At 39.5% G+C, this 23,847-nt stretch overlaps 1 protein-coding gene across 5 annotated transcripts in view; it reads left to right on the top strand.

The window, feature by feature from the left end:
- Positions 1–1,121: 1,121 nt before the first annotated feature.
- OMA1 (OMA1 zinc metallopeptidase) overlaps positions 1,122–23,847 on the top strand; it is a 55,852-nt gene continuing 33,126 nt past the window's right edge. For 2 of the 5 annotated variants that reach the window (XR_004974258.1, XM_036351585.1), the window contains exons 1-7: positions 1,122–1,235; positions 4,205–4,711; positions 7,656–7,884; positions 11,285–11,458; positions 11,798–11,905; positions 15,460–15,588; positions 18,837–18,911. Coding sequence is in view for 4 of the 5 variants with exons in the window: in XM_036351585.1 (XP_036207478.1) it covers positions 4,224–4,711; positions 7,656–7,884; positions 11,285–11,458; positions 11,798–11,905; positions 15,460–15,588; positions 18,837–18,911 (1,203 nt within the window). In the remaining variant the exon portion in view is untranslated. Of the gene's footprint in view, positions 1,236–4,204; positions 4,712–7,655; positions 7,885–11,284; positions 11,459–11,797; positions 11,906–15,459; positions 15,589–18,836; positions 18,912–23,847 lie in introns of those variants that run through there. The other 3 variants (XM_036351586.1, XM_036351587.1, XM_036351588.1) reach the window with 3 other exon arrangements.

Raw genomic sequence — 23,847 nt, 5'->3', positions numbered from 1 at the left:
GTTCCTTCAAAGTAAAGGGCAAATTATAAAACACAGAAGCAAGATAAAAGAAAAAATTACTTCTAAACCTTTTGAAAGTGACACCTAAAATTGTTCATAGTGTTTACATCCTTTAAGATGTTTTCATTGTGCAAAGAATTAAGTACAACTAATATGAAATCCCATAACTAGCTTATATTTTCTTTATTTACTTGTTTACTTGCTTATCATCTATCTGTCCTCAAGGTGACATAAGCTCTGTGAAAATTGTGTTCACTGCTGTTTCCCCAGAACCAAATGCACGTGGTGCTCCATAAATATCTTTTGGTGGAATGAAGTGAACTATACACATTGTTTTTAGCCTGCTGTTTTTCAACTAACTTCCAGATGCTTCAGATTATACTTCATCTTTCTTTCTTTCTTTCTTTCTTTTTTTTTTTTAAATCTATGATAATATTAGGTTTTTAAAAAAATACATTTTTATTGATTTCAGAGAGGAAGGGAAGGGGAAAAGAGAGACAGAAACATCAATGATGAGAGAGAATCATTGACCGGCTGCCTCCTGCACACCCCAACGGGGGATCCAGCCTGTGCCCTTGACTGGAATCAAACCCAGGACCCTTCAGTCCGCAGGCCAACACTCTATCCACTGAGCCAAACCAGCTAGGGCTCCTTCATCTTTCTTAACATGTGCCTCTCCAGAAGTCATGTGAAAGCAGAGTTCTCATGTTCCAGAGACTTCTATCTGTGCAACTTCAGGACCAGGAAACCTTAGTCTTTTGGAAGCCGAGTCTTTTTCCTCTTGGCTGGCACCGCCTACAAATCCACAGTGGGCGCAACCTTGCCTGGGTCATTCTTTATATCACCCAGCTCAGCTGAGTCAGGTTCCAAGACATGCGAACTGAAGCTGTTCCCAGGCAAGCAGCCCAGCCCACTGACACGTCCCTCTTCTGGCCACGCGGTGGCGGCAGAGCGCCACAGCCTGCACAGTCGGCGCAGGGCCCGCGGACCCGCAGGGAGGACGACTCGGGGCCGGGAGCAGACTGCCCGGAGTGGGCGGAGCAAAAGGCTCGCCGGCCCAGGGGAGGGCAGGAGCGAGGGGCGGGGCTTCTTGGCGGGGAGTGCGCTTGCGCCGGGTGCGGTGGGCGGAGCCGTGCCGCTTTCGCCACTGCTGGCGTCTGTCCGCGTGGGGACGCCTTTGCCCTGCCTTTCTGAGTTGGCCAGGCCCAGGGGTGGGGAGTTCCAGGAGCACTGGGGTGAGGATCGGGGGTCCCTGGGGACCCGGCGGGGTTGGGGTGGCGAGGACTGGGGTGCAGGCGGGGAGGAACGGAGGGGCGCCGGAGCGGGAATGGGGAGAGAGGGGTGAGTAGAAAAGGTTTAGGTGGGAAGACAGCGCCATTCTTCCCCCTCCTCGTGGTGTGAAATGCAAGGACCCAGGGTGCTGCCCGGGACCACGGGAGTTGCAGTTGTCAGGCGGCCGTGCTTTCCGGGAAGACACCCGCTCCCCCCCCGTCCCCCGCCCCCAGGCTCTCCTGCTGGTCTGCGGTTCCTGTTTATCTCACCACCCCGCCTCCGGAGCCTCCCCCCCTGCATCCTGTGCCCCTGGGGACTCGCTTCCCGCCGTTGGAGGCGCCTGGGAGTCACGCCCTCTCTCTTACTCCTCACTCCTAGAGAAATAAAAGTTTTCCTGCTTGAACCTGCCAATGAGAAATAGGAAGATTCCTGTGCAAACTTCTACATAAGCTTGTCTACAACAATCACTTTAAAAAGAAACAACCTATTTAAGTAACGTCACTCGCTTGTGTAAAGTGGAGCGAGAGTGTTGTTAAGCCGCGCGGGCCTCTGAGATTTTAGTCCCGGAGATGGCAAGACCGCATTTGGAGTTCAGGGCCCGGTCAGCCACAGCGGCGCTGACCAGTGCCCAGCCCTCCCTATGAGGGTTGGGGTGCATATCCGCATTCTCGGCCGCGAGGATTGGGGTGCATATCCGCGTTCTCGGCCGCGCGGAGGGAAGGGTGCAGTCTGACATTTGGAAGCTTAAGAACCGAGTCTGTTGCCTTCCAGTTTATTTTTTAAGCCTTCCATCCTGTGTGTACTTTGCTTGAATGATTATTTTAAAGCACATGCCCTATTTTTGCTAATCTGACAGCTGTTTCCATAGAAACCAGAGGAGAAAGAGTCATTTTCAGCGGAGTTGTTAAAACTGTCTTCCAGGCGTCAGCTGTGAGTGCCAGTGAGTGCTGCACTTGCTCCTTCTGAGATGGTACTTAAACAATTAAGGGTCTGAAATGTTCTTAGAGGCTAACAATCCAAATTGTTTAATTTTCTCACATCATTAATTTCGTAATCCTAGATGTCTGCCAGCGATGTTTGTTGACCTCCTTCAGTTCTTTGTAGTGGATGTGTCAGCCCTGATTTTTTTTTTCTTCTGCTCTGTGTCGTCTAGTGAGGGGCTCTTTGAAAATGTATAGCGTTCGCTCCCGTTCTTAAGGATAAACCAAGGATTATGAACTATCAGGCACTATTGCTGTTCTGGGTGACACTTGATTGTCAGTGATGTAAATGGTTAATTTTTTAAAAACTTATATTCGTATAATGTTACACGTTCTGTGTCAGTAGAGGACTTTTTCGCAAAAGCCCTGAGAAATGAGCAGGAGTTTGCGTGGCCATGGGCAGAGCTGAGTAGTGTAAACAGATGTGTGTTGTCGCAGAGAGGATAGCTTTTCTTTTCTGAGAAGTGTAAGTACATCAGTGGGTCTGGAGCTCAGGAGCCGATGAAGGAGAGGAGGGGAAGGTGCCTGGAGAAATAGTGGGAGGTCTGGTCTACCCTTTTGGAGGAGTTTATTGAAGCCAGTGGAAACCAATGGAAATTACAAAAACAGTTGCCTTTATTGGTTTGGAGGCTTACAGAAGTAATAATAGACGCTGTAAAAATTTAAACAGCACTGAAGTATATATGATGGAAATATTAAATCCCTTACAGCCACCATCCTGCCACCCAAAATAACCACTATGAATAGTTTGGTGTATATTCCTTTAGATCTACTTATATTTGCATATGCTAACGTAGTGTAGCATTACCATTTTTGCAAATTGGGTAGAGATTTTTTTTGGCTGTTATGTTTCCTGTGCTATTCCTAGCATTTAGAATGGCATATGGTATGGCATGTAGTGCACTCCTAATGAACTATTTAATGAATGAGTGAAGAACATGATTCAGAGATCAAACACTGAATGGGGTCTGGCTATGTTTGTTCGGTCAAGGTGGTAAATTTTTTTTTAAGTTGGTTGCCGACATTTTTAAATTCATAACTTTCACATAGAGCCTGATTTCTGGCTTTCCTTGAGAATATTGGAACATTTGGCAACACAAAGCCCAAATTCCATTGTTCTTGTTGGATCTCCTTTAGATGCGCATGAATCTGTATTTACATCAGTATGGCTCTGTTGATATTCACCTTCATTGCCTAATGTCCAGGGTGTTCAAACCATTGTTTGTTTATTCTGTCTGTATCTTTAGTTGTCTTAGGTGGAAGGATACGTCTGGTCTCATGCCACCTTTACCCCAATCAGAAGTGCCAGTGTTTTCCTGAAAGGAATAAATTTGTATTTAAAAGACAACAACAACAACATCTTACAAGTTAGGCTTATAAGCATTACCTGCTTCTACCCCCTCCCCATCCCATTACTGTCAATTGATAAAACTTTACTACTGTTTTTATGTAATCCATTTCTTATCCCCCAAATAATTTAGCATTAAAATAAAGATAGGTGTCTGCCCAGGCTGATGTGGCTCAGTTGGTTGGAGTGTCATCCCATACACTGAAAGGTTGCGGGTTCGATTTCCGGTCAGGGCACATTCCTAGGTTGTGGGTTCCATCCCCGGTTGGGGTGCATAGGGGAAGGCAACTGATAGATGTTTCTCTCTCAATAACATGTCCTTGGGTGAGGATTAAAAAGAAAAATAGACTTCCTCCGAGTAAAAATAGAAAATGGAAAGAAGAAAAGTTTTGAAAGTACATGTTGAAGAATAAGAAAAAAGTAAGCGAAGCCTCTTTGGTTTGTATTGTTCAAAGGCACCGCTGTAGGGGTGAGAAACCCCAGGTAATTAGTGTGAGATGTGTTAAAGGAAGGACTGACACACCTATTTCCTAATGTGTTATGTTTCCAGTTTGGTAAATACATATTTTCCAGAGATATTTATAGTTTATTTTTTGGGTTCTAGATAATCAAGCAAAAGAAAGATGAGCTTCGTCTATGGATTGCAGTCTGCTACTAGAAACTGTCTTTCCTTCCGATTTAATTTGCGGACCAACTGGAGAAAATGTAACACAACAGCTATAACCTCACGGGACTGTCATCAAGTACAACTTAACCACATAGTAAATAATATTGAATGCAAACTGGGAGTAAATCGGTGTAATAGGGTGACTTCTCTGCCTGGAAACTCACATTTCTATAGAACTTTTAATAACAAAAGTGCAGGATACCTCTCGAGTCTTAAAAGCAAGGACAATAAGTGTACAGCATGGCGTGACCCTTTTCCAAGACAGAAACTGATAGAAGAAGTTGCAGTAGGTCCCGCTCTTTCAGTATTGCATCCTCTAAACTGCTTTCCCATAAGAGACATCAGGAGTTTCCACACTTCTTCACGGTGGCAAGCTGCTCCCTTCCCTCTCTTGTGGATAATTCTTAAACCAGTGCAGAAACTACTTGCAATCATTGTTGGCAGGTAAAATGCTTTGAAAAAAATAAGCTTTTGTATTAAAGGATATTGGTAAAACTACACTTTGAAGGAAAATTCGTTAGATTTCCCTCCCATAGTTAGCTCAAAGTTAAGATTCAGTTTTGTTATATAGGACTTAGTAATCTTGAAATAATTTACTGCATATTATCTTTTAAAAATTATTCTTACATATCTCATATAGACACTTTTTAAAAGATTGACCTTGTATATGTGTCTGCAAAAAGAATCAGAAATGTTGATTATAACTCATGGATAAGAACGGTGCTTTACAGACATCCAATTTTTAGTGTATGGAATTTGAGGCAGTGGATCACAAAACTGAAGAATTTTGCTTATTTAAGAATGAGCTTGCCTAGCTGGATTGGCTCAGTGGTTGAGCGGCACCTATGTACCAGGAGATCACAGTTTGATTCCCTGTCAGAGCATGTGCTGTGTTGCAGGCTCCATCCCCAGTAGGGGGCGTGCAGGAGGCAACTGGTCAATGATTCTCTTCATTGATGTTTCTCTCTTCTCTCCCTCTCCCTCTCTAAAATCAATAAAAATGTATTTTTAAAAAAGCATGAGCTGTTACACCTAAAGCTAATACAAAATAATATTGAATGTAAACTGTAAGTGAAAAATAAAATTTAAAGTTCTCTTAAGAAAATTAAAAAAATAAAGTGAAGGAGTTAATATTTTTTTTAAAAAAGAACAGAACAAAGAATGGGCTCACTCCTAGCCAAGTTAATTCTTAAACCATTAATATTTACTTATTTTTTTCTATTCTATTTTTAACAAATATTTATTATTTTCTCTTGGTAGCCCTTTATAATAATTAATATTTTTACAGCTAAATGGCAGTACTTTATATTTGATTTAATTTGCTCTCCCCATAAGCCTGTTTCCTCTTATTTGGCTCCATGAAGATTGAAGAACGGTAAAGTTAAGCATTATCTCCATAAAGCTTTCTTATGTTTAATAACAGTGAACTTCCTTCTAGCCTTCTTACTTTCATACCAGCCCAATTTTGTTTTTATCAAAATTGAGAACTTGTACCCTGTAATTTATTGTGTTCTTTATGATTTGGCATCAGCATGCGGAAAATAGACAGCTAGATTAGCTCTCAGTTTAACCACTGTCGAAGAAAACCAGAACTCGGCCATAGTTAAAGCAGTAAAAACAGATTTTATTCTGGAGTATTGTAGTCGGGGAAAGGAGGCCTTGGTGTGGAACCAGAGCCAATTCTGAATACAGCATGGCCAAATAGGGATTCATTAATGGCCAAATAGGAATTAATTTCTAGCTGAGGAGCAGGGGGCAGGGGTCGGCAGATGGAAAATTAGAGGCAACATTGGGAGTAAGGGGAGATTCTGCCTGAACAGACCTAACAGGATTCTTGCTGAAGGCAGGTGAGGGTGATCGGGTATCACCTGGGGGCTGGTGGAGGATGCAGCTCCCAGTTAGATTCAGGGGTGATCAGATATGGAGGATGGGGGATTCTGGCTAATATTGGGCCGTGCAGTGTCTGAAAGTGAAGGCCTAGTTGAAGAGGAGTTCAGGAGACCCCGAGTTGCGTTTGCTGGAGGAAAGAATCCTTCCATCCTTTTAAATTATTTATTTTAACGTTTTTATTGTTGTGGTTATGACTGTAAATTTTCTTTTAGAATATGTTAAATTTAAACAAATAATGACAAGTCAGGTAAAGTTTTAAATAGGAAATAAGTATACTTCATAGGTTGGTTTAATCTTTTCAGGTTGAAACTTTAGACTAAATTTTAGAGGCATTTTCAGTGTGACAACAAAATTAAGATAATTTAAAGGAGTTATTTTATAAAATAATTTTTTGTCAAGAGAATGATGTGTATGTTTTAAATTTTTGTTGTGCTTTTGCAGATGAACTCGCAAGGAAAATATTTTTGTACCAGTCTTGAAAACATTGCTTGTTGTCAGAATGTCTCTGGGCTCTGATAAGCGGCAGGGAGTGTTGTTGCCGGGTAGAAATGGGAGCTCCTCAGGTGTTACCTATAAAATCTCCGATTTCCTTCTTTTCTTTGCTTGTGCTCTTATTACCTGTCCTTTGTCATGTTCTAGGACAGCGGTTCTCAACCTGTGGGTCGCGACCCCTTTGGTGGTCGAACGACCCTTTCACAGGGGTCGCCTAAGACCATCCTGCATATCAGATATTTACATTAGGATTCATAACAGTAGCAACATTACAGTTATGAAGTAGCAGCGAAAATAATTTTATGGTTGGGTCACACCATGAGGAACTGTATTTAAAGGGCCAGAAGGTTGAGAACCACTGCTCTAGGGGATGGAGTTTCTGCTACTGAGCAACTTACCTCTCAAATCAGTGCTGAGGTAGTTTCACTTGCTGAAGCACTGGCCGCTTATGCTGGGGGTCTGATGAGCCGTGGGGAGAAGGGTGGTTCAAGGTAGAGATGTTTGTGTGGGCAGTCCATTCCCTATGACGTGGTCAAGGGCTCAGACTCTGGAATCACATTGCTTCATTGTTTGGTTTTCCTCTTATCACCTCTACGACCTAGGGCAAATTGCTTAACTTCCCTCCGTCTCCATTTTCTCTCCTGTAATGGTTCTTATGAAGGTGGAATGAGATGACATCTGTATGATGATTAGAACAGCACATTATATGTGGTCAGCAGTCAGTCAGTGTGAACTCGTGGTAGTTGTAGTAATAAACCCCCTCATTTAACGTTTACTTTTAAAATAACTGAAGAAAGTTAAAATGAACATTAGACTTTTTAACTTTTGCTCTATATAGTTTTTTCATTTAGCTAAGAATTTTATAAATTTAAAAAAAAAACATTTGTACCGAGAAATATCATAAATTCAAGTATTTGATGACATAAAATTCTAGCAGTAAGCATTTAGTTTTGGTGAAATGTGCTGATACTATTATCAGAACCTTGACTTTTTCTTTTCGATCTAGGGGCATAAGGAAATGGTGGCACGCACTTCCTCCCAACAAGAAGGAACACTTTAAAGAAAGTGTAAGGGAGAACAAATGGAAGTTACTCCTGGGGTTGAGCACTTTCGGATTTCTCTTCGTAGTGTTTTATTTCACTCACCTGGAAGTGAGTCCAATCACAGGAAGGACCAAGCTACTGCTGTTGGGGAAAGAGCATTTCAGTCTTTTAGCAGAACTGGAATATGAAGCAGTAAGTAGTAAGGATTGTTTTTAATTAATTGCTTAATATAATACTGAAAGCAGGAAAGGTTCTCAAATATTTATTGTAGACTTTGATAGGAAATTAGCATCTTACCCTCCCCCTCGCCCCGCCCCCCCTCGCCCCCGACCCCCAGCAAAGGCTCAGACCTTTCATATTTAGTATTCCTACTGACTATCTTGCTTTCCTCCCATCCACCCAGCTAACTCCTTTTTATCACAGGTCAGCTTAAATGCCACTTTCTCTGGAGAGCTTTCCTTCATTATCCAAACTGGGTTAGGCAGGGGCTACAGTGGGCTCAAGGGGGTCTCCTTCGTATCGACTGACTTAGGAATCAGCGCCTTTGCAGTTGTGCCCAGTGCTTGGGGTTATTTCTCCTACTTTATTTTTTCTTTGCATGTGATACTTTTCCTTGAAAGCACTTATCACATGGGTAACATAATTATTTACACGATTATTTACTTGCTGATTTGTCTTCCTTAGAGTAAGCTCCATGGGGGCAGAGACCCTATCTGTTTTGTTTATGATTTTCTCTAGTACAGTGCACAAAGCAGTGCTTAGTATCTATTTAGGTCTATAGTCTTGATTTTTTGTACCTTGAAAGTAAAGTAGAATAAAAGGTTTTTGATTTCTTTTGTAATACCAGTTTTGACAATTTATGATAGTTTTTGAATGCAAAATAAAGTTGGAATTTCGAAGCCTTGGCTACTTAGGGAGTATAAGTCAGGTGGCTAACCATTTAGCACTACTAGTGAGCTCTGAAGGGCAGATCATCTTTCTGTCGCCAGTGCATAGCAGTACATCGTGTGTGCTCAATCCGTGTTCACGTCTCACAGCCCCCCTGGATAGCTCTGTCAGGGTTAGAACTTTATCTCTTTTGTTCCAACTGAGTTTCCGAGTTTGCCAGTGGAAAGGTATCATTAAAAAGAGAAATAACAATGTTTTTTTCACTGGAACATCCTTCCTAGTAGAATTTATACAGAGATTTGAGATGTTTCTTAGAATATAATCCAGTCAGAGGCAAATTTGAGGAAAGTGTTTGGGAAATACTGACATGGGCCAACTTCTACCATTCACATTACCAAGAAGCTTTAAAAAATGATACACATGTACATACATATATTTTCTTCTTTATTTCTTATTTTTTAATCTACAAATTTAATACCTCCTTGGTACGAAAATTCAAACACTTGTTCTTAGAGGGCTGTTACTAAGTACTGTAATTGCAGTAGTTTTTCCTTATTCGTGGTTCCTTTTCTTTTTAGCCTCCACTCTGATTTTATTAACAGTTTTGGGTTTACAACACTTGGTAGGGTAAGCATTCCCCAAGCAGACAGACTATCTTTTCCCATCAAACATTCAGGTAAAGGAGACAAGTTATTTGCATAAGCCTGTTTAAGCATTCCAGCTTTCATAATCCCATCAGCCCTTCCATTCGGAGAAAAACCTTTATGTTCTCTCAGTCTAATTGTAGCTCACACCAGGGCTTCACCAATGGATTTTGGTACCCCCGTTTGTGGGGCTCCATGTCAAGGAGTCCAGAAACTTCTCTATTCTTGACCCTTTTACCCATTCTGATGTAAAGGCTTTGGGTTCCCAGTGAGGGGTTGAGTCAAGGGACCCAGGTTTTTTTTGTCAGTCTTTATCTTGTTTCATCTCCCTAACTATTGCTTGAAGGAATTACAGGTCATATTTCTCATTATAATCTTTGAATCTTGGCTTTCAAAATGTCTCCAAACAGGATAAATAAAGTAGACTTGCTTGGGGCCCTTTAATTCTGGGAGTTCAGTGGGGGTCCTTTTGGCCTGCTTCACCTTGGGTAGTTCTGTATTAAAACCTTCGCTTGAACCCCATCAGTGTCTGTTTTTTTCATACCTAACCACTCAGCATAATATAGAGAAAATGATATGCCCAGTAGTTCTAAAAAGTTTAGTAATTTCTTTTCAATCTGTGTGAATAAAACACTTAAAATTAATGAAATGTGGGATTTTTTTTTGTAGAGGCTTAACTTTCTTATTAAGTATAAGGTGTTTTTATATTCAGGAGGTTATGAAAATAATTTTCTTCTGTATTTTCCTTTCTTTTATGAAATCTTTATGTTCTCTAGGCAATATTTTGTTTTCTAAAATACTTATAAAAATAGAAATAATACGTAAGCATTTTATTTACTTACTAGAGCCCGGTGCACGAAATTTGTGCATGGGGTGGGGGGGTCCCCTCAGCCTGGCCTGCACCCTCTCCAATCCAGGACCCCTTGGGGGATGTCCGACAGCCTCTCACAATCCGGGACCACTGGCTCCTAACCACTCGCCTGCCTGCCTGATCGCCCCTAACTGCCTCTGCCTGCCTGCCTTTTTGCCCCTAACTGCTCCCCTGCTGGCCTGATCGCCCCTAATCGCCTCTGCCTCACCCCGCACCCAGGACCCAGGATTCCCTCCTCCGGCCGGTCGCAGGCACCCGGGACCTGGGCTTCCCTCCCTCTGGCTGGCCACCCTGGGCTGGCTTCACCCGGGTCGGCCATAGCCGCAGGGGACCATGGGCAGGCGGCTTCATCCTGGCTGCCACAGCCGCAGGCGCTGGCACCTGGGACTGCGGGGTGGGTGGCTTGTCCCTCTCCCAGGCTGCAGGTGCAGGTGCAGCCATTGGCGCCCAGGATCGTGGGGCGGGTGTTTTGTCCCTCTCCCGGGCCATAGCCCCAGCCGCTGGTGCCCAGGACCGCAGGGCAGACGGCTTGCCCCTCTACCGAGGTGCAGGGGCAGCTGCTGGCGCCTGGGACCGTGGGGCGGGTGGCTTGTCCCTCTCCTGGGCCGCAGCCTGGCTCCCCATTCCTCTCTCCCCAGTGCTGAGTGTCTGAGCAGTGATGGTGTGACCCATTTGCATATTAGCTCTTTATTATATAGGATAGGCCAGTGGTTGGTAAACTGTGGCTCGCGAGCCACATGCGGCTCTTTGGCCCCTTGAGAGTGGCTCTTCCACAAAATACCAACTTCTGCGCATGGGCCACGAAGTTTCAATCACACTGTACATGTGCGCCCGCACGTGGTATTTTGTGGAAGAGCCACACTGAAGGCGCCAAAGAGCCACATGTGGCTCGCGAGCTACAGTTTGCTGACCACTGGGATAGGCTAATAGAAAAGATGAGTGAAGATTTTATTTGAACTAATTTATGAGAAAAATTTTAGTTATTAGAATTTATTCAATTTGTGAGAAACCACATTGCCTTTGCAAGAAAATTCAAATTTGAGAAATTTGAGTGTTTAATATATGCGAATATTTACATAATCAAAAATTAAAATGTTCGACAATAAGTAACCATATAACTCTCATGAAGCAATATAAACATTTGTCAAGCTAAAACTCTTAAAGTCAAATTTTCTTTCTAACCTTTCAGTACATGGAAGAATTTAAAAATGATATGCTAACTGAGAAAGATGCCCAGTACCTGAACATTAAAGAAGTGTTTTATCATTTAATTGAATGCAATAAAGATATCCCAGGGATCTCCGAGATCAAGTGGATCATTCATGTGGTTGATTCCCCAGATATAAATGCCTTTGTGCTTCCGGTAAGTAAATGTTCTCGAGCCTAATTTTTTTTTTTTTTAAATATATTTTATTGATTTTTTACAGAGAGGAAGGGAGAGAGATAGAGAGTTAGAAACATCCATGAGAGAGAAACATCGATCAGCTGCCTCCTGCACATCTCCCACTGGGGATGTGCCCGCAACCCAGGTACATGCCCTTGACCGGAATCGAAGCTGGGACCTTTCAGTCCGCAGGCCGACGCTCTATCCACTGAGCCAAACCGGTTTCGGCTCTCGAGCCTAATTTTTAATTGTTAAATTTAACTTTCTTGTTTTTTTTAAGGTGTTCTAATTGCTTATATTATTTTCTTTATGGTGCAGAATGGACATGTGTTTGTCTTCACTGGGCTTTTCAATGCTGTGGCTAGTGTGCACCAACTTGCCTTCATTCTGGGCCATGAAATAGCACATGCAGTACTTGAGCATGCTGTAAGTACCTAAAGTGAGTGCTCCGTTGTTGAAATACTGTAGTTAGCAAGTGAAATCTTTTAAAGAGCTGAATCTTTTCAGTTTTCTTTATTTTTCTTTCTCTTTCTTTTGGATGGAATTTTAGTTTTCAGTTATTGTCTTATTCTGTTACCTGAAAAAATATGATTGTCTAATTTGGGGAGTTTTTATGGTCTTTAGTATTTGATATTGAATAATTAGTGTTTCTCTTAAGTACTATTTTTATCACCTGTCTCTTTTACTAAGAAGTAATTATTCTCAACCTCTAATTATTTCAAATTAGGTTTAAAATTTTTTATAATTATTAACATACTGGTAATCTAGTCAGAAAATTAATTGTAGGAAAGTGATATTACTATTTAAGTGGGTAAATTGGTTTTCTTGCTTTTTTATTCATTCTCTGAGGATAGCTTGGAGCATCTTTGAAAATGTCTAGAAAGATATGCCATATATAATTAATGTAGAGAAATAATAATGATACCTTGCCATTTTACAGTTTATTGAGCTTTTTAACACGTACCTTCTCATTCATAATTTTAATGCCATCCTCATGAGGTATGTATTTAATATCCCATATTGTCTATGAGGAAACCAATGTTTAAAAAGGCTCTAAGTAACATCACTGATGTGACAAAGTGGAAGAATTGGGACTTTAACCCAGGTCTTCTGTTTGCAAGTCCATTGTTGCTCCCTTTTACCACCGTTACCTAGTTGTTGGCAGCACTTTCTTATAGGTCACAGAATTCAAATTGGTTCATGTTCCTGTGAAGGCGCATCTGTTTGTTTGACTTGAGCCCATAGAAGTTCATATTTATTTACTCATATTTTATTTTTATTCATTAAAAGTTATGCATGGCTCTTTTTTTTTATCCATTTATTTATTGATATACAGCACAGGGAATATAGTCAAAATATTGTAATAGCTTATGGTGAATAATGTATAAGGTATATAAGCGTTGAATCACTCTTTGAAACTAATATAATATTGTATGCCAATTATACTTTAATAAAAGTTTTTAAAAATATGCATGGCTCTTTTGTCCACATAATCAGAGAGAGGTATATTCTCTTTAATTGAAAATGTGAAGGTAAATAGTGAAAGGATTGTGAAATGCTATATAGGAAATGCAAGTAATATTAACTTTAAATGGAAATGATAATATTACTAATTTCTTTAAAATTCATCTCAAATTCTACCTATTCCTTAGAGTATTAATTAGATGAGGTGGGCTAAAGTTGTGCTTTACTGAAGCACAAATAGCAAAAATCTTTATTTCTTCTGAGTTGTAGGAAAAATTTAAAAATATGTCCTTTAAACAAACATATACAAGAATAAATCTGAGCAGTTAAAATAGATTTTATCTTTCAAGAAATGGCTTCAGAACTATAAAATCAATTAATTTTGGCCATTTTTAGCATTTAAAAGCTGTTAATATTTAGTGCATTGTTTTCCTGGCATCTCATTCAATGCTGCATTCAGCATATTGTTACCATCTCTGTCAGTGCAAGAACAATAATTAGATGAGACATAAAAAGTAAATAGCAGCCTTAGAAATAGAAAATAGTTACCAATATTACTTTGGCACAGGTCTTAGACATGATCAACACTGTGTTTTCTCTTTTAGGAGTCTCCATTTTGATTTGATGGAGCCTTTTATGTTGTATTCTTTAGTCCACAAATAACAGATTTTTCTATATAATAGCAATTATATTCTTCAGTAATTAATAACAGAGATTGTTTTCTTCCCTAACAACTTCATCATTTGGAATTTTACTCTTTCATGCTAAAATAATTCCATGTTTCTTATGACCCATACTGCTTTTCTTTTTTTAATCTTCACCCGAAGATATTTTTTCCATTATTTTTTAGTGAGAGTGGAAGGGAGGGATAGAGGGCAAAGGAGACCGAGAGGGAGAGAGGAAGAAACATCGATGTGACAGAGACACATCAATTAGTTGCCTCCCATGCGTGCCTCGACCGGGGCTGGGGATCAACACTGCAACTGCAGTACATGCCCTTTACTGGGAATGGAACCCATGATCTTTGGGTGTGGGGGCTGGTGCTCTAACCATTTAGCAACACTGGCCATTGCTGACCCACAGTTCTTATCATGAAATAAAGAATGCTTCATGAGGGTAGATTATATTGTAAAGAGAAATATTCTAGAGGTTACTTTTAGTTGTTAGCCATGTTTCATACATTGAAGTAATGATTTCTATATTGTCAGTATTAGCAACATTGTCACATACCTTCACATGAGGAATAGTATATTTTGGATTGTAGTCAAACTTTATTGTGCTCAGACTGGTGAAAATAGCGGTTAAGGCTTTTGTATTTTAAAGAAGATACAGTTTTCAGCCTAACAATGAACAATACGGTGCACTAGACTTATGAATATTATTACTAAAAACAACTATTTTAAGTAAAACCTTTTGTGATTATTGCTATAAGTAAATACAAAAATTCAAAGAATCCAGTTTCCTGGTGAGAAATACCAAACTTACAAAATTGCAAACCCATATAAAGTGAATCATACTTCATATATAAGGTCATGATGGCCAAAAGATTTTTATTTAAAGTAAACTTCTAATTTTTTTCTGAATTGTTCCTTGTTTTAACTGCTTCATGTGTTAGGTAGTGTGTAGTCTCTGTCCAAAAAGTATAATAAACACATTTATGTGATTTTAAAAAAGAATTAGCAACTATATTAGAAACTAAAATTTCTTGGGTTTGATTCCTAGTCCTTTTTCTAATAGCTGTGTAAATTGGGGGCAGCTTTTAACCTGGCTCCATCTTAGTTTCTTTAACTATAAAATAGGGATAATAGTATATATTTCACAAGATTGCTATGCTTGTTAATATAAGAAACCAGAAATTAATGAACCTGTCATTGTATCTGAGTGATGGTAAGTGCTCAGTATATGTGAGTGAATGAATCTCTCTCTCTCAAAGCTGGTTGATCAGTTGCTATGACATGCACTGACCACCAGGGGGGCAGACGCTCAACACAGGAGCTGCCCCCTGGTGGTCAGTGTGCTCCCACAGCGGGAGTGCTGCTCAGGCAACTTACAGAGCAGCGGTGGCAGGTGCAGTGGGCCGGGAATGAGTGGGAGCAGTGCTGCACAGCACCCGGCCCAGGCTTGGGCTCCTCCTCAGCTGCCTGCCACTTCATGCACTACTACACCCCTCGGGGGATGTTGGACTGCCGGGGATTGGGCTGAAACTGGCAGCCCGACATCCCCCGAGGGCTCCCGGATTGTGAGAGGGCGCAGGCCAGGCTGAGGGACCCCACTGGTCCATGAATGCGTGCACCGGGCCTCTAGTGAATATATAAGTATGTAAGCAAGGGATGGAACAAGCACACTGGGAAAGGATAAAGCACGCAGAAGAAAAAAAAGCCTTACAATCTTAGTTTTTGAAGGTCATTTAAACGTAAGTAGTTATTTAATGTGATTACACATGATGAACTAGAAAATGTAAGCATGTGCTGTCTCAATTTATTAAGTGTAATTTTCATTATTGTGATTATTCGCAGGCAGAAAAGGCCAGCGTGGTTCATTTATTGGATTTCCTAGGTCTAATTTTCCTCACAATGATTTGGGCCGTTTGTCCTCGAGACAGCTTGGCAATTGTGGGCCAGTGGTTGCAGTCTACATTGAAAGAGGTAAGTCTGAGACAATAACTTGAATTTCTAATGGCCTGTGGTGAGGATATTTTAATGTTACTGTAAAGCAACAAATGTCAGAGATGTTTTAACATATTGTCATGAAATCTGGGGACTAATTTGGTGTTTTATTGTTTTCTCATTTTGGGGGGATATTCTCTCAAATGATGGAAATAGATGGATTGGAAGAGCTTAGCCACTTTTGGCTTTACCTTCAAACTTTCCACTTTTGTTTCTCATATTGACTGTGGTGTACCCACTGGATGATTCTCTGCACCCCTCCCCACCTCCCCCAATATTTGGATTTTCATGGAGAACTCTTAAAAGCTGTAAACTTCTATGGGCACAGGGTTGGCTGAGCTACTTTATCACCCTTACCTCCTCACTCCTAGTTAAACTAACATTGCCTAGAAAATACTGAAAGGACAGTCCTGTTAGGTGTTTGTTAACTTTAGTTTTAGTACTTATGTATAGTGATAATCATCTCATAAGATGTGTTGTCTCTCATTTTGCTCAAAGCATAGCAATATTGAAAGTAGGTTTCGCAATCTTGATAATTGCTTTGTTAACTATGATTAATTATTTTATTTTACATCTTTTTTTTTTTCAAATTTTTCTTCTTGTCCTGGGAGGTTTGGTTATTTAGGAACAATCTGTTATTTGTCTATTTAATGATTTTTGGAGCACCCATCAGAGTGCCATCTGGGTGCTGTTTAAATCTAATGTGTAAAATTCTTTGAGACAAATTGCTTTAGAAATTGGATAACTAAGTCTTTTATTCAGTGTTACCATATCATTTGGCTTCATTTATATTGAAATAAATGTTCTTAAAAAGAAAAAGAAGGAATGGTTATTGCTTAGGTTATAGGATCTCATCTTTTGAATTTTATTTCTGTTATGATGTGCTGGGAAGTCAAAGGAGTTAATTTAGTTTTTTCGCTATCTATCAATAGATAGCCTTTTCCGTAATGGAATCAGAAGATTTGGTCATAAAGATAACTTGTAGCTATTTCTTTTTTGAAATACTTGATGAATTCTGCTACTTCAGTATTATTCTTTAATTTAAGAATTAAACAAAATAAAGTAGGAATTACTTCTCTTGGAACCCTTGTCCCCCTAAATCAAGTGTTCCCCAAACTTCAGTGACAAGGAAATATTTCTAGAAAGCTTGCCTGTTGTAATTAGAGAGTGAGAAGAATGAGTATAGTGAAGTTACTACGGAAGAGGAATTGCTGACATTTATCTGCAGGAGAAAGGAAGAGAAGAAGGAAGAAGGAAGGGCCCTCACTTAACCACTGGGGAGCTCTATGTTTGTGATCTTAAAGATTTGGGTATAGTGTAGCAGCCCTCAATGAGTGCAACGAGGCAGGGTTTTGAGAGTTATTAATAATAATTATAGTAGCTAACTTCTGAAATGCTTACCATATGTTAGGCACTAGGATAAACAATACAGATGAATTATGTACAGGGGTTAAGAATACAGGCTCTGATCAGATGAATTTAGACTCTTTAGATCTAAACTCTATAGAACCTGGGCAGGTTACTTTACTTATATAGGTCTCAATTTCTTCATTTGTGAATTGAAGTAATAATATTGGCTAATTCAAAACATTGTTGTGAAATGAATGATACATTTTAAGCAGGATTTCTCAATGTAACCCCAGCCCTATTGATATTTTTGGACTGGATAATGCTTTTTTTTTTTTTTTTTTTAAATATTTTTATTGATTTCAGGGAGGAAGGGAGAGGGAGAGAGAGAGAAACATCAATGATGAGAGAGAATCATTGATTGGCTGCCTCCTGCATATCCCCTACTGGGGATCGAGCCCGCAACCTGGGCATGTGTTCTTGACCAAATTGAACCTGGGATGCTTCAGTCTGAAGGCTGACACTCTATCTACTGAGCCAAACCAGCTAGGGTTAGACTGGAAAATTTTTTTTGGAGAGTTGTTCTGTGCACTGCAGGGTGTTTAGGAGCCTTTAAGCATCTAGCTGCCTCTAAACATCTGGCCTCTACCCACTAGATGCCAGTAACATTCTTCCTTCCCACCCTCCCCATCCTACTCCCCCAGACAATCAAAACTGACTCCAGATACTTGCAAATGTCCCCAGGGGACACAGTTACATCCCTTAGGAACCACTGATTTAAAGCATTTAGCACAGTGCCCGGCACAGAGTAAGGACCCAGTAAATAGGAGCTGTTATCATTGTTTGCTCATTTTATCCTCTCTGCAACATGTGATGCTACTGGGCTTAGATGTGCTAAATAATTAGCCCAGGGTGAACAGTTAAAAGTGTCAGCATGTGGACTTGAACCTGATTTTGTCTCCTTTGAAAGCCAGTGTTTTTAATTAGTTATACTATCAGTGGACTTGATGGGACACCTGGAGATGAATTGTGGAGAGTGAAGACACTGTATGACACAGTTTAGCAACCTAAAACAGACATTACCGAGGAGGAAGGAAGTAATATACAATGGTCACATACTGTGAGTCAGATTGATTATATTATTTCTAGCTCTCACTGGCATGTACTTCTGAAAAATTGCTTTCCCAATTAATAGCTTTTTTCTCAAAAGTTCTGCCTATTGATCCATCTCCTGCAAAGTTTTAGTGCTTACTGAAAATGAGAATTTAACTGGAAAGCATTCACATAAATACAAGTAATTAGGAAAATTAAAGTTACAATATCTATTTGCATTTTTTAATTGAGGTTGGAAGAAAATTTCATTTTCCTAACTAATCAATACCTAGAAAAAAAGGAAATTAAGATAGTTCGTCAAAAAAAGAACATTCTGCTATATGGTTAATTTTCCAACTGAAATAAATCCTCTGGTAGTGTCACTGGCTATTATATGGCTATACTTTTTCAATTTTCTTTTAAAACTCCAAGATCAAACTATTCCTTGGCCATAATAAAAGGCTGCATCAATAAGCTTTCTTAGGGAATCTTCCACATAGTAGGTGGAGATTATAAATGGGTAAAAAGTACTCTATGTGATACAATAGACTCTCCAGAAGTTTGTAGCCATGGTTTTGTTTTTATTTTTTCTATGTTTTAAAAATATTAATCTCTGGTGGAGGAAATAAAGGCTGCACTGTATGTTTTATGCCAAGGTGTTCTTTAAATGTTAATAAGTGGAGAGTATAAAAACAATCTTGATTCTAGGTACTCCATGATTAACTTTAAAAGTTTCTTTTTGCTGTGAAATAACCTGAGTGGAGCTTTTCTTTTCTATTTCTTCTTAGTATTTGTTCAGTAGACCATACAGTAGAACACTGGAGGCTGAAGCTGACAAAATTGGACTACAGCTTGCTGCAAAGGTAAAATGTTCAGCAGTTGAGAATACACAGTGTCCTTCACACAGTAAAAGATAAATGTGTATTGTCCTAATGAAGTTTGGCATGGACAGTGAATGAGAGATTGTATTCAGTTTTTCATTAACACCATTTTAAATCTGCACCGTCTGGAAGCTAACGTTCTCTTTATTGTACTCTTTTCCCTTATTTTGTGGATCTAAGGTGGCTTTTTGAATAAATAAGATGATGTGTAGCTGTTTTTCCAGACTGGGAGAAAGGTTTCTCATATTGTAGCTATGATCCCGGCTGAGCAAACTGAATTTTCACCATTAAAATAAACGATAGAAGAGCAGACTTATTACTCTGTATCTTTCAGATTACTTTTGTTATAGCAGATGGCTTATTTTTACTCTCCATAGACTGCAGCTCTGGGTGTTTACCCTGATTTAAGTTAGCTTTGTTCATGTCTACTTAACAGGGCACTTGACGCTGGGTTGCTGTTTTTAAGCACCTGTGATAACTGAGTATTAGCAGTAGTAGGATTTAATTAGGAGTAAACCTGAACTTTTTAAAATGAGTGAAAACAGTGCTACTTCATATATTAAATTCAAAATGTATTTGATTCTTTGTTGAGTTTTCGATAGTTATTAAAAGTCCTAACTATTAAAAATCATTATTATTTGAACTTCTCATTTTGAGTTTTATGGATTTAATTTCATAAATCAAGATATTACTCATTCACAAAAGCAAAAGCAGTTTTTTAGATGTTACATAAGTAGAATTAAGTAAATTATCAGATGGGTAGATGAAGAGGTTCCCAAATCATTGTCCACAGATTGGCTATCTCATGATTTTCCTAAAACTAATGTACGACAGTTTATGAAATTTTCCTTTTAGGTAAGTGTGTTCTAGTTGAGAAATCTTTTCCCATCTCAATGAATTGTTCCTGTTGTATTTCAAGAAGTTCTATTGTTTTGTTATTTTTTAGTATATAATATATAGAAAGAAGTTAAGATATTTTCCCTCATATGGCTAGCACTGTTTATCTAAGAGTCATTTTTCTTCACTGTACTTCAGTGTCTCTGTCATAAATTTGGGAGACTATGTGGAGGTTTGTTTCTGGACGCCCTATTCTATTCCATTGGCCTTTTATTTATTTTTGAGCCAAATGACATCATCTCTGTAGCTTTGTAATAAGTCTTAAGATCTGAGAGCTGTCCTCCAGTGTTGTTCTACAAGATTGACTTGTTATTTTTACTATACTTGATCTTAGCCAAAAGGCTGAGAAGCGATGACTTGTTATTTTTAGTCTTTTGTTTTTCCATATCCATTTCATATATGGAATATATGAAATTACATTATCAAATTACACCCCTTTACAAAAACAAAAAACATGCCTGGGATTTTGTTTGGAGTTGTGTACATTAAATATAGGTCCGTTTGGGGAAAGTTGACTAGTGTCATCAGTATTGAGTCTTCCAATCCATGAATGATATATTTATCCATTTATTTAAATATTCTATAATTTCTCTCAGTGATGTTTTGAGATTTTTTTTTGTGTGTGTGTATAGGACTTACATTTTTTAATGTTATAAACAGTGTCATTTAAAAAAATAAGCTTGCTTATATTGAGAAATACAGTTTGTTTTCATAATTAACCTTCTATCCAGAAACCTTGCTAACTTCACTTAATTCTAAAATAGATTCTTTTAGATTTTACATATACACATTTTACATATACAAGTTATCTTGTCTGTAAATAATGACTCCTTTATTTTTCACTTCTAGTCCATACACACACACATATATATTTTAAAAATATATTTTTATTGATTTTCAGAGAGGAAGAGATAGGGAGAGAAAGTTCCTTTATAATAAAAGGATAATATGCAAATTGACCCTATCGGTGGAATGACTGGGAACAACCTGTTGCTATCATGTGCACAGACACTCAACACAGGAGCTGCCCCCTGGTGGTCAGTGTGCTTCCACAGTGGGAGCACAGCTCAGCTAGAAGCCAGCTCATGGCTGGGCAGCACAGCGGCAGTGGCAGGAGTCTCTCCCGCCTCTGCTGCAGTGCTAAGGGTATTCGACTACTGGCTTAGGCCCACTCCCCAGGGGCTCCTGGGCTGCCAGAGGGATATCTGACTGCCAGCTTAGGCCTGATCCCCCAGGGAGCAGGCCTAAGCCAGCAGGTGGACATCCCCTGAGGGCTCCCAGGCTGCCAGGTAGCGGGCCTAAGCTGTCAGTCAGATATCCCCCAAGGGGTCCCAGACTGCAAAAGGGCACGGGCTGGGCTGAGGGACCCACCTCCCGAGTGCATGAATTTTTGTGCACCAGGCCTCTAGTCAGTGATAAGACAGAAACATTGATCGGCTTCTTCCTGCATGCCCTCTACTGGGGATCAGTTCCACAACCCCATCATGTGCCCTGATTGTGAATTAAACCATGACTTTCTGGTTCATGGGTCGATGTCAGTCACTGAGCCACATTGGCCAGGCTGGATTGATCCTTTTATCAAGATGAAATCTTTCTGGTCTCTACTAATGCTTCTTATCTAATGTCCACTTTTTCCTTTATTACTATTGTTATGACAGCTTTCTTTTGATTAGTGCTTACATGGTATTATCTTTTCCATTCTTTCATTTTCAAGCTTTCTGTTTTCTTTTAAATATTTTTTCTTTTTAAAATATATTTTTATTGATTTCAAAGAGGAAGGGAGAGGGAGAGATTGAAACATCAATGATGAGAATCATTGATTGACTGTCTCCTGCACACCCCCTACTGGGAACTGAGCCCGCAACCTGGGCATGTGCCCTTGACCGGAATTGAACCCAGGACCCTTTAGTCCATAGACTGATGCTCTGTCCACTGAGCCAAACCGGCTAGGGTTGTTTTCTTTTTTTTTTTTTTTTAAATTTTATTGATTTTTTACAGAGAGGAAGGGAGAGAGATAGGGAGTTAGAAACATTGATCAGCTGCCTCCTGCACATCCCCCACTGGGGATGTGCCCGCAACCCAGGCACATGCCCTTGACCGGAATCGAACCTGGGACCCTTCAGTCCGCAGGTTGACGCTCTATCCACTGAGCCAAACCGGTCTCGGCTAGGGTTGTTTTCTTATATGTGTGTCTCTTATAAGTAGTATGTAGCTGTTTGTTTGTTTTTTTTAATCTTTGCTCTTTTTTTGATCTATTTAGTTCATTTATATTTTCAATTTGTATTTCTTGATAAATAAAGACGTGGAACATATTTTCATGTGTGTGCTGGCCATTAATGTATTTTTTATTATCTTTTTAGATATTTTGCCCATTTTTATTGTTTTTCTTTTCTTTTCTTAAAAAAATATATTTTATTGATTTTTTACAGAGAGAAGGGAGAGGGAGAGGGATAGAGAGTTAGAAACATTGATGAGAGAAGAAACATCGATCAGTTGCCTCCTGCACACTCCCTACTGGGGATGTGCCCGCAACCAAGGTACATGCCCTTGACCAGAATTGAAGCCGGGATCCTTCAATCCGCAGGCCGATGCTCTATCCACTGAGCCAAACTGGTTAGGGCTTGTGTGAGTTTTTTAATACATTTGCTGGATACAAGTCCTTTGTCAAATATGTGTATTGCAAATATTTTCTCCCAATCTGTGGCTTGCTTTATTATTTTATTAGTTGTGTGTTTTGGAGAATGAAAGTTAAAAATTTTTATGAAATCTAATTTTCTACTTTTGGGTTTACTCTTTTTTTCTAGGTTTCTAAGATGGGATATATATCATTGGCTATAAATTTTCCACTCTGCATTACTTTAGCTGTTATAGATTTCAATATGTTATATTTTCATTATCAGTTATCAGAATATGTTCTAATTTTCTTTGTGATTTCTAATTTTATCCATGTGTTATTCAAAAGGGAGTCATTTAGTATACAGATTTTGAGATTTGCCTAATGTTTTATTGCTTGTTTCTAATTCCCTTGTGGTTTAGAGAATAGCCTCTGTAAGATTTTAATCTTTTCAGATCTATTGGGACTTGTTTTATGGCACATCATCTAGTCTACCTTGCTGAATTTTCATCACTTGAAAAAAATGTGTATTCTGTATTTGTTGAGTGTATGTTTTATAAATATCAATTAGGTTAAGGTGGTTTATAGCATCACTGAGATTTTCTATATCCTCCTGATTTTTTGTCTACTGGTTCTTGAAATTTTTTTTTTTTTAAATATATTTTTTATTGATTAAGATATTACACATGTGTCCTTGTCCCCACGTTACCCTCTACCCCCCACCCCCCCACCCCCGCTCATGCCCTCACCCCCCCGTTGTCCATGTCCATTGGTTAGGCCTATATGCTTGCATATAAGTCCTTTGGTTGATCTTTCCCCCTTACCCCCACCCTCCCCTACCTTCCCTCCAAGTCCCGACAGTCCAATCAATGCCTCTCCGTCTCTGGATCAGTCCTTGTTCATCAGCTTATGTTGTTCATTATATTCCACAAATGAGTGAGATCCTGTGGTATTTATCCGCTCTCAAGTTCCATCCATGCTGTGGCAAATGGTAAGAGTTCCTTTTTCTTCTTCCTCTTCTTAAAGAATACCTTTCAGCATTTCATATAATGCTGGTTTGGTGGTGATGAACTCCTTTAGCTTTTTCTTATCCGTGAAGCTCTTTATCTGACCTTCTATTCTGAATGATAGCTTTGCTGGATAAAGTAATCTTGGTTGCAGGTTCTTGCTATTCATCACTTTGAATATTTCTTGCCAGTCTCTTCTGGCCTGCATGGTTTCTGTTGAGAAATCAGCTGACAGTCGTATGGGTACTCCCTTGTAGGTAACTGACTGTCTTTCTCTTGCTGCTTTTAAGATTCTCTCTTTATCTTTTGCTCTTGGCATTTTAATTATGATGTGTCTTGGTGTGGTCCTCCTTGGATTCCTTTTGTTTGGGGTTCTCTGCGCTTCCTGGACTTGTAAGTC

The sequence above is a fragment of the Myotis myotis genome, unplaced genomic scaffold (genome assembly GCF_014108235.1).
Source record: "Myotis myotis isolate mMyoMyo1 unplaced genomic scaffold, mMyoMyo1.p scaffold_m19_p_2, whole genome shotgun sequence".
Taxonomy (NCBI): domain Eukaryota; kingdom Metazoa; phylum Chordata; class Mammalia; order Chiroptera; family Vespertilionidae; genus Myotis; species Myotis myotis.
Note: the sequence above shows the minus strand (reverse complement) of the source record. Positions and strands in the feature narration are given on the sequence as shown.